The sequence below is a fragment of the Mobula hypostoma genome, assembly GCF_963921235.1.
Source record: "Mobula hypostoma chromosome 30 unlocalized genomic scaffold, sMobHyp1.1 SUPER_30_unloc_5, whole genome shotgun sequence".
NCBI lineage: Eukaryota > Metazoa > Chordata > Chondrichthyes > Myliobatiformes > Myliobatidae > Mobula > Mobula hypostoma.
Genome location: NW_026948162.1, coordinates 182250 through 194064, shown reverse-complemented (window position 1 = coordinate 194064; position 11815 = coordinate 182250). Strand labels below are relative to the sequence as shown.

Sequence of the window (11815 nt, the reverse complement as noted above, 5' to 3'; positions counted from 1 at the left end):
AGTGATGGGTGATGTAGTGTAGTGATGGGTGACGTAGTGTATTGATATTGTAGTGTAGTGATGGGTGATGTAGTGTAGTGATGGGTGACGTAGTGTATTGATATTGTAGTGTAGTGATGGGTGACGTAGTGTATTGATATTGTAGTGTAGTGATGGGTGATGTAGTGTAGTGATGGGTCACGTAGTGTATTGATATTGTAGTGTAGTGATGGGTGACGTAGTGTATTGATATTGGTGTAGTGTAGTGATGGGTGATGTAGTGTAGTGATGGGTGATGTAGTGTAGTGATGGGTGACGTAGTGTATTGATATTGTAGTGTAGTGATGGGTGATGTAGTGTAGTGATGGGTGATGTAGTGTAGTGATGGGTGACGTAGTGTATTGATATTGTAGTGTAGTGATGGGTGATGTAGTGTAGTGATGGGTGACGTAGTGTATTGATATTGTAGTGTAGTGATGGGTGACGTAGTGTATTGATATTGGTGTAGTGTAGTGATGGGTGATGTAGTGTAGTGATGGTTGATATAATGTAATGATGTGGTGATGTAGTGTAGTGATGGGTGATGTAGTGTAGTGATGGGTGACGTAGTGTATTGATATTGTAGTGTAGTGATGGGTGATGTAGTGTAGTGATGGGTGACGTAGTGTATTGATATTGTAGTGTAGTGATGGGTGACGTAGTGTATTGATATTGGTGTAGTGTAGTGATGGGTGATGTAGTGTAGTGATGGTTGATATAATGTAATGATGTGGTGATGTAGTGTATTGATATTGTAGTGTAGTGATGGGTGATGTAGTGTAGTGATGGGTGACGTAGTGTATTGATATTGTAGTGTAGTGATGGGTGATATAGTGTAGTGATGGGTGACGTAGTGTATTGATATTGTAGTGTAGTGATGGGTGACGTAGTGTATTGATATTGGTGTAGTGTAGTGATGGGTGATGTAGTGTAGTGATGGTTGATATAATGTAATGATGTGGTGATGTAGTGTAGTGATGGGTGATGTAGTGTATTGATATTGTAGTGTAGTGATGGGTGATGTAGTGTAGTGATGGGTGACGTAGTGTATTGATATTGTAGTGTAGTGATGGGTGATGTAGTGTAGTGATGGGTGACGTAGTGTATTGATATTGTAGTGTAGTGATGGGTGATGTAGTGTAGTGATGGGTGACGTAGTGTATTGATATTGGTGTAGTGTAGTGATGGGTGATGTAGTGTAGTGATGGGTGATGTAGTGTAGTGATGGGTGACGTAGTGTATTGATATTGTAGTGTAGTGATGGGTGATGTAGTGTAGTGATGGGTGATGTAGTGTAGTGATGGGTGACGTAGTGTATTGATATTGTAGTGTAGTGATGGGTGATGTAGTGTAGTGATGGGTGACGTAGTGTATTGATATTGTAGTGTAGTGATGGGTGACGTAGTGTATTGATATTGGTGTAGTGTAGTGATGGGTGATGTAGTGTAGTGATGGGTGACGTAGTGTATTGATATTGGTGTAGTGTAGTGATGGGTGATGTAGTGTAGTGATGGGTGACGTAGTGTATTGATATTGGTGTAGTGTAGTGATGGGTGATGTAGTGTAGTGATGGTTGATATAATGTAATGATGTGGTGATGTAGTGTAGTGATGGGTGATGTAGTGTAGTGATGGGTGATGTAGTGTAGTGATGGGTGACATAGTGTAATGATATGGTGATGTAGTGTAGTGATGGGTGATGTAGTGTAGTGATGGGTGATGTAGTGTAGTGATGGGTGATGTAGTGTATTGATATTGGTGTAGTGTAGTGATGGGTGATGTAGTGTAGTGATGGGTGATGTAGTGTAGTGATGGGTGACGTAGTGTATTGATATTGTAGTGTAGTGATGGGTGATGTAGTGTAGTGATGGGTGATGTAGTGTAGTGATGGGTGACGTAGTGTATTGATATTGTAGTGTAGTGATGGGTGATGTAGTGTAGTGATGGGTGACGTAGTGTATTGATATTGTAGTGTAGTGATGGGTGACGTAGTGTATTGATATTGTAGTGTAGTGATGGGTGATGTAGTGTAGTGATGGTTGATATAATGTAATGATGTGGTGATGTAGTGTAGTGATGGGTGATGTAGTGTAGTGATGGGTGATGTAGTGTAGTGATGGGTGACGTAGTGTATTGATATTGTAGTGTAGTGATGGGTGATGTAGTGTAGTGATGGGTGACGTAGTGTATTGATATTGTAGTGTAGTGATGGGTGACGTAGTGTATTGATATTGGTGTAGTGTAGTGATGGGTGATGTAGTGTAGTGATGGTTGATATAATGTAATGATGTGGTGATGTAGTGTAGTGATGGGTGACGTAGTGTATTGATATTGTAGTGTAGTGATGGGTGATGTAGTGTAGTGATGGGTGACGTAGTGTATTGATATTGTAGTGTAGTGATGGGTGACGTAGTGTATTGATATTGGTGTAGTGTAGTGATGGGTGATGTAGTGTAGTGATGGTTGATATAATGTAATGATGTGGTGATGTAGTGTAGTGATGGGTGACGTAGTGTATTGATATTGTAGTGTAGTGATGGGTGATGTAGTGTAGTGATGGGTGACGTAGTGTATTGATATTGTAGTGTAGTGATGGGTGACGTAGTGTATTGATATTGGTGTAGTGTAGTGATGGGTGATGTAGTGTAGTGATGGTTGATATAATGTAATGATGTGGTGATGTAGTGTAGTGATGGGTGACGTAGTGTATTGATATTGTAGTGTAGTGATGGGTGATGTAGTGTAGTGATGGGTGACGTAGTGTATTGATATTGTAGTGTAGTGATGGGTGACGTAGTGTATTGATATTGGTGTAGTGTAGTGATGGGTGATGTAGTGTAGTGATGGTTGATATAATGTAATGATGTGGTGATGTAGTGTAGTGATGGGTGACGTAGTGTATTGATATTGTAGTGTAGTGATGGGTGATGTAGTGTAGTGATGGGTGACGTAGTGTATTGATATTGTAGTGTAGTGATGGGTGACGTAGTGTATTGATATTGGTGTAGTGCAGTGATGGGTGATGTAGTGTAGTGATGGTTGATATAATGTAATGATGTGGTGATGTAGTGTAGTGATGGGTGATGTAGTGTAGTGATGGGTGATGTAGTGTAGTGATGGGTGACATAGTGTAATGATATGGTGATGTAGTGTAGTGATGGGTGATGTAGTGTAGTGATGGGTGATGTAGTGTAGTGATGGGTGACATAGTGTAATGATATGGTGATGTAGTGTAGTGATGGGTGATGTAGTGTAGTGATATTGTAGTGTAGTGATGGGTGATGTAGTGTAGTGATGGTTGATATAATGTAATGATGTGGTGATGTAGTGTAGTGATGGGTGACGTAGTGTAGTGATGGTTGATATAATGTAATGATGTGGTGATGTAGTGTAGTGATGGGTGATGTAGTGTAGTGATGGGTGACGTAGTGTATTGATATTGTAGTGTAGTGATGGGTGATGTAGTGTAGTGATGGTTGATATAATGTAATGATGTGGTGATGTAGTGTAGTGATGGGTGACGTAGTGTAGTGATGGTTGATATAATGTAATGATGTGGTGATGTAGTGTAGTGATGGGTGATGTAGTGTAGTGATGGGTGATGTAGTGTAGTGATATTGTAGTGTAGTGATGGGTGATGTAGTGTAGTGATGGTTGATATAATGTAATGATGTGGTGATGTAGTGTAGTGATGGGTGACGTAGTGTAGTGATGGTTGATATAATGTAATGATGTGGTGATGTAGTGTAGTGATGGGTGATGTAGTGTAGTGATGGGTGATGTAGTGTAGTGATATTGTAGTGTAGTGATGGGTGATGTAGTGTAGTGATGGTTGATATAATGTAATGATGTGGTGATGTAGTGTAGTGATGGGTGATGTAGTGTAGTGATATTGTAGTGTAGTGATGGGTGATGTAGTGTAGTGATGGTTGATATAATGTAATGATGTGGTGATGTAGTGTAGTGATGGGTGATGTAGTGTAGTGATGGGTGATGTAGTGTAGTGATGGGTGACGTAGTGTATTGATATTGTAGTGTAGTGATGGGTGACGTAGTGTATTGATATTGGTGTAGTGTAGTGATGGGTGATGTAGTGTAGTGATGGTTGATATAATGTAATGATGTGGTGATGTAGTGTATTGATATTGTAGTGTAGTGATGGGTGATGTAGTGTAGTGATGGGTGACGTAGTGTATTGATATTGTAGTGTAGTGATGGGTGATATAGTGTAATGATATGGTGATGTAGTGTATTGATATTGTAGTGTAGTGATGGGTGACGTAGTGTATTGATATTGTAGTGTAGTGATGGGTGATGTAGTGTAGTGATGGGTGATGTAGTGTAGTGATATTGTAGTGTAGTGATGGGTGATGTAGTGTAGTGATGGGTGATGTAGTGTAGTGATATTGTAGTGTAGTGATGGGTGACGTAGTGTAGTGATGGTTGATATAATGTAATGATGTGGTGATGTAGTGTAGTGATGGGTGATGTAGTGTAGTGATGGGTGACGTAGTGTATTGATATTGTAGTGTAGTGATGGGTGACGTAGTGTAGTGATGGTTGATATAATGTAATGATGTGGTGATGTAGTGTAGTGATGGGTGATGTAGTGTAGTGATGGGTGACGTAGTGTATTGATATTGTAGTGTAGTGATGGGTGATGTAGTGTAGTGATGGTTGATATAATGTAATGATGTGGTGATGTAGTGTAGTGATGGGTGATGTAGTGTAGTGATGGGTGACGTAGTGTATTGATATTGTAGTGTAGTGATGGGTGACGTAGTGTAGTGATATTGTAGTGTAGTGATGGGTGACGTAGTGTATTGATATTGGTGTAGTGTAGTGATGGGTGATGTAGTGTAGTGATGGTTGATATAATGTAATGATGTGGTGATGTAGTGTAGTGATGGGTGACGTAGTGTAGTGATGGTTGATATAATGTAATGATGTGGTGATGTAGTGTAGTGATGGGTGACGTAGTGTAGTGATGGTTGATATAATGTAATGATGTGGTGATGTAGTGTAGTGATGGGTGATGTAGTGTAGTGATGGTTGATATAATGTAATGATGTGGTGATGTAGTGTAGTGATGGGTGATGTAGTGTAGTGATGGGTGACGTAGTGTATTGATATTGTAGTGTAGTGATGGGTGACGTAGTGTAGTGATGGTTGATATAATGTAATGATGTGGTGATGTAGTGTAGTGATGGGTGATGTAGTGTAGTGATGGTTGATATAATGTAATGATGTGGTGATGTAGTGTAGTGATGGGTGACGTAGTGTAGTGATGGTTGATATAATGTAATGATGTGGTGATGTAGTGTAGTGATGGGTGATGTAGTGTAGTGATGGTTGATATAATGTAATGATGTGGTGATGTAGTGTAGTGATGGGTGACGTAGTGTAGTGATGGTTGATATAATGTAATGATGTGGTGATGTAGTGTAGTGATGGGTGATGTAGTGTAGTGATGGGTGACGTAGTGTATTGATATTGTAGTGTAGTGATGGGTGACGTAGTGTAGTGATGGTTGATATAATGTAATGATGTGGTGATGTAGTGTAGTGATGGGTGATGTAGTGTAGTGATGGGTGACGTAGTGTATTGATATTGTAGTGTAGTGATGGGTGACGTAGTGTAGTGATGGTTGATATAATGTAATGATGTGGTGATGTAGTGTAGTGATGGGTGATGTAGTGTAGTGATGGGTGACGTAGTGTAGTGATGGTTGATATAATGTAATGATGTGGTGATGTAGTGTAGTGATGGGTGATGTAGTGTAGTGATGGTTGATATAATGTAATGATGTGGTGATGTAGTGTAGTGATGGGTGACGTAGTGTAGTGATGGTTGATATAATGTAATGATGTGGTGATGTAGTGTAGTGATGGGTGATGTAGTGTAGTGATGGTTGATATAATGTAATGATGTGGTGATGTAGTGTAGTGATGGGTGACGTAGTGTAGTGATGGTTGATATAATGTAATGATGTGGTGATGTAGTGTAGTGATCAGACAACTTAGTCCATGTAATGTGATGAATGGGTGATGTATTGTGGTTTTGGGGTGATTTAGTACAGGTGGTGTGGTGAATGGGATGATGTAATGTAGTGATGAGGGATTCCTGATAAAATGTCCTAGTTTGTCATTGAAATGTCAGCTACAGTCGATACCTTTACCCAGCTGGAAGCCTGAGAAGATTTTATTAGCCTGTGTAGACTTGATAAACTGAAATGATCTCCTTCTGTGTTATATGAAGAGATGTGACTTGCCTTGTCCTGCACCACAGTGCCAATCAGGAGTGCAGCCTAATCCCACAGTTTAGTGAGTGAGAATTTGAATAGAGCATCTGGTTCACACTAGGTCTCAGATGATAAACAATTTGTCAGGATGCTGGAGCAGGGATGCAATCACAGACCCAGTACTGTGCACACAGTGATATGAATTGAGTAACAAATCCCAATGTGCAAACAAAGTCAGCATCAAAGTTCAGGCAGAGATCAAAACATCCATTGAAATCCAAAAACCAGAATCGGGAAACAGGCAGAGAACACACAAAAAGAGTTCAACTGGAGGTACTGACACAATATCTGAGTGAGCGAGAGAGTTGCATTTCCGTAATGGAAACTAACCCATGGCAGTGAGATGAACACGTTAACCCTATATGGAATATCAGGTGTTGCTGGATCAGAGAATGGTTTGGAAGCTGAGTAGGGAGGTTGTCCATCTTGACTGCAGTCAACAGTCCCTCTTCAACCAGGTCAGACTATGCCAAATAAACCAATGGTTCATTTGTGCCTATGTCTGAGATTAGGTAATGTTTGAATGACCACCATCTTTGTCAAGTTATCAAGAGGTACAATGTTGTGAAGTAGAAGAAGTCTGGAGACAAGATAACATTCCCCCGATGGTTCAAGAGGTAGGCTCGCATGCTTAATTCTTCCTCTTTCTCTTTCCCTCAAGATGACCATGGGAAACTGAAGAACACGGCCTTACCACACATGTTCTTGTTGATGCACCAGTGGTATCTGCCATCTGCTGAACTGGTGGGAAAACTCCTCAAGTTATATCCTTTTCTGAGGGTAAATGGACTCCAGCTGACTCCCAATCCCAGCCCTGCTTTCTTCTTAATATATTCATTCACAAGATATGGAAGTTGTGGATTTGTTGGCATTTTTTTTCCACTCCCAATTGGTTCTGAGCGGAAAAGGAATTAGGGTGTCAACCACATTGGTGGGTGAAGCCAAAAATAATGTCAATTTCTTTCCCTGAACATTTTTATGTAACAGGTGACTTTTCAGTAGTTCCATGTCTGACCTAGGAGGGACACAATAGAACATTCTGTAGGTGGTACAATTTTTAGCCACACTATGCTGGTAGCAAGCTTTCAGTGACTAGGTGAGTAGGTAACATGGTCCTTTGTACCTGATTCCTCATTTATGATATTGTGACAATATCAATGTACCAACAACTAGCATTTGTCAATCCATCCACCTAGGAAAATAAGTCCTTGTTTGATATGGTCAGGCTTCACAGTTTTATACACCTTATCCCTCCTTAGTCCAAAGAAAACAAACCTACCTTAGACCTTCCCCACTTCTTAACTGTAACTATCATTCACCAACATTAGTGAGTTTTCTCCATGTTTCTCTGGTAAAGAGGCCAAAGGACCTAGGGTAATGGATGAACTGAAGGAAATTTATATTAGGTAGGAAATGGTGTTGGATAGACTGTTGGGTCTGAAGGCTGATATGTCCCCAGGACCTGATGGTCTGCATCCCAAGGTACTTAAGGAGGTGGCTTTAGAAATCGTGGACGCATTGGTAATCATTTTCCAATGTTCTATAGATTCAGGATCAGTTCCTCTGGATTGGAGGGTGGCTAATGTTGTCCCTCTCTTCAAGAAAGGAGGAAGAGAGAAAACAGGGAATTATAGACCAGTTGGCCTGACGTCGGTGGTGGGAAAGATGCTGGAGTCAATTATAAAAGATGAAATTACGACACATCTGGATAGCAGTAACAGGATTGGTCCGAGTCAGCATGGATTTACGAAGGGGAAATCATGCTTGACTAGCCTTCTGGAATTTTTTGAGGATATAACTATGAAAATTGTCAAGGGAGAGCCAGTGGACGTAGTGTACCTGGACTTTCAGAAAGCCTTTGATAAAGTCCCACATAGGAGATTAGTGGGCAAAATTAGGGCACATGGTATTGGGGGCAGAGTACTGACATGGATTGAAAATTGGCTGGCTGACAGAAAATAAAGAGTAGCAATTAATGGGTCCCTTTCGGAATGTTAAGCGGTGACCAGTGGGGTACCGTGGGTTCAGTGCTGGGACTGCAGCTGTTTACACTATATTTTAACGAATTAGATGAGGGAATTAAAAGTAACATTACCAAATTTGCCGATGACACAAAGCTGGGTGGCAGTGTGAAATATGAGGAGGGTGTTATGAGAATGCAGGGTGACTTGGACAGGCTGGGTGAGTGGGCAGATGCATGGCAGATGCAGTTTAATGTGGATAAATGTGAGGTTAATCACTTTGGTGGTAAGAACAAGAAGACAGATTATTATCTAAATGGAGTCAAGTTCGGAAAAGGGGAAGTACAACGAGATCTAGGTGTTCTTGTACATCAGTCACTGAAAGCAAGCATGCAAGTACAGCAGGCAGTGAAGAAAGCTAATGGCATGCTGGCCTTCATAACAAGGGTAATTGAGTATAAGAGCAAAGAGGTCCTTCTGCAGCTGTACAGGGCCCTGGTGAGACCACACCTGGAGTACTGTGTGCAGTTTTGGTCTCCAAATTTGAGGAAGTACATTCTTGCTATTGAGGGAGTGAAGCGTAGGTTCACAAGGTTAATTCCCAGGATGGCGGGACTGTCATATGTCGAAAGATTGGAGCGACTGGGCTTGTATACTCTGGAATTTAGAAGGCTGAGAGGGGATCTTATTGAAACATATAAGATTATTAAGGGATTGGACACGCTGGAGGCAGGAAGCATGTTCCTGCTGATGGGTGAGTCCAGAACCAGAGGCCACAGTTTAAGAATAAGGGGTAGACCATTTAGAACGGAGTTGAGGAAAAACTTTTTCACCCAGAGTGTGGTGGATATATGGAATGCTTTGCCCCAGAAGGCAGTGGAGGCCAAGTCTCTGGATGCTTTCAAGAAAGAGATGGATAGAGCTCTTAAAGATAGTGGAATTAAAGGTAATGGGTATAAGGCAGGAACTGGATACTGATTGTGGAAGATCAGCCATGATCACAGTGAATTGTGGTGCTGGCTCGAAGGGCCGAATGGCCTATTCCTACACCTATTGTCTATTGTCTATTGTAATGCGGTGACCACAGCTGTTTGAACATAGAACATAGAACATAGAATAGTACAGCACAGTACAGGCCCTTCGGCCCACAATGTTGTGCCGACCCTCAAACCCTGCCTCCCATATAAGCCCCCACCTTAGCTTCCTCCATATATCTGTCTAGTAGTCTCTTAAACTTCACTAGTGTATCTGCCTCCACCACTGACTCAGGCAGTGTATTCCACGCACCAACCACTCTCTGAGTAAAAAACCTTCCTCTAATATCCCCCTTGAACTTCCCACCCCTTACCTTAAAGCCATGTCCTCTTGTATTGAGCAGTGGTGCCCTGGGGAAGAGGCGCTGGCTGTCCACTCTATCTATTCCTCTTATTATCTTGTACACCTCTATCATGTCTCCTCTCATCTTCCTTCTCTCCAAAGAGTAAAGCCCTAGCTCCTTTAATCTCTGATCATAATGCATACTTTCTAAACCAGGCAGCATCCTGGTAAATCTCCTCTGTACCCTTTCCAATGCTTCCACATCCTTCCTATAGTGAGGTGACTAGAACTGGACACAATACTCCAAGTGTGGCCTAACCAGAGTTTTATAGAGCTGCATCATTACATCGCGACTCTTAAACTCTATCCCTCGACTTATGAAAGCTAACACCCCATAAGCTTTCTTAACTACCCTATCCACCTGTGAGGCAATTTTCAGGGATCTGTGGACATGTACCCCGAGATCCCTCTGCTCCTCCACACTACCAAGTATCCTGCCATTTACTTTGCACGCTGCCTTTGAGGACTCCATTGGTCAGAGTTTAAGATCAGAGGTTTCCTTCTACTGAATGAGCTGCCAGCCACGGTTGATGAGCCCATCTGCCCAAAGCGACTGGTTTTCAGTCACCGGCAACTCAGCTTTGCCTCTTCTACTTGCTGCACCATTGTGTAAATTAATTACCTCGCATTTTTCTGCATTCACTTTCATCTGTCCATACGTTCCCTGATCAGGCCAGGTGATGAACCCTGAGGTTGACATTCCTTGCTGATATGTGCACATGGGGACAGGAATACGCACACCCTCGCTTCAGCTGACAGTTCACCTTCAGTACCCCCCTTTCCCTTCGGCTGCTGCTTATCTGATGCTCTGTGGCTGTGAAGCTGCTGCGAGTTTTTCATTGCACCCATGCACACGTGCACTTGTACAAATGACAATGAACGCGGCATTGACTTTGACTTTCTGAACTTGACTCCTCTAGCCTATTCACTCACTCTCTCTCTTTCCTGTTTCCTGCTCACAATTTGTCCCTCTCTCAAATCCCACCCTCTTAATCTCACGCTCTAGTATTGCACACCCTTAATTTTTCTGCCTTTGTCCACGTCTGTGACAGATAAAAAAAGATGCATTTTATTTTAAGGGCGAAAATAACACTAGCAGCAAGGTACTAAATCAAGAATCTGAAACCACAGCTACACACAGCAGACAGATCTGGTTTGACCAATGTTCTCCTTCCCAGCCTGGGCTATTCTGTCTCACCGTGAAACTTGTATTAGCAAGAAAACTGGGCTGGATTTGGGTTTGACTCTCTACTCTGGAGAAAGAGTGAGGACCATTGCCGGCATGCTAGAATCTCCAGATGTCCCATCAGGGCTAAGATCCTTGAGGAAGAGATGAACAAGAATGTCAGCTGTGCTCACCATGATCAGAAGCAGGGGAGAAACCCTCCACTGGTGTAGAAGGCATCATGCATGAATATGCAAACAGTCTGGGAGGAGCCTTACCCTATCTTTCTCTTATTTCACAACTCTAGGCTTGCATTTACTGACAGTTTTGTTATATTACTTGTGTTTTTAAATTTATTAAAAACTAATAGAACCAAACTGTCATTCTCAGCACAGAAATAGGGGAGAATGATATGGGTAGGCAAACCCTTAAAGAGTATGTTTCTAGGATCTGTAACTGGCAATTTTGTAACTTCAAAAACATTAAACGATCTTGGTGTTAGTAGGGATGACTTGCAGTGGACTGAAAAGCTTGAGAATGTAGATATTAAGAAAGGGGATGTGCTGGAACTTTTGGAAAGCATCAAGTTGGATAATCCAGACGGGATGTATCCCAGGCTACTGTGGGAAGTGAAGGAGGATATTGCTGAGCCTCTGCCAATTATCTTTGCATCATCAATGAAGATGGGAGAGATTCCAGAGGATTGGAGGGTTGCGGATGTTGTTCCCTTATTCAAGAAAGGGAGTAGGGATAGCCCAGGAAATTATAGGCCAGTGAGTCTTACTTTAGTGGTTGGTAAACTGATGGAGAAGATCCTGAGAGGCAGGATTTATGAACATTTGGAGAGGAATAATATGATTAGGAATAGTCAGCATGGCTTTGTCAAAGACAGGTCATGCCTTACGAGCCTGACTGAAACATTTGAGGATGTGACTAAACACATTGATGAAGGTAGAGCCCTACGAGGGGTGATTGATAAGTTTGTGGCCTAAGA

The 11815-nt window shown here is 41.9% G+C and overlaps 1 protein-coding gene across 1 annotated transcript in view; it reads left to right on the top strand.

Annotated features, from left to right (window-relative positions):
• Positions 1 to 6930: 6930 nt before the first annotated feature.
• The window catches only part of LOC134341373 (RAS guanyl-releasing protein 2), a 53424-nt gene continuing 48539 nt past the window's right edge, over positions 6931 to 11815 (top strand). The window contains exon 1 of the mRNA XM_063039224.1: positions 6931 to 7079. Coding sequence (XP_062895294.1) covers positions 6946 to 7079 — 134 coding nt within the window. The 5' untranslated portion in view covers positions 6931 to 6945. The remainder of the gene's footprint in view (positions 7080 to 11815) is intronic.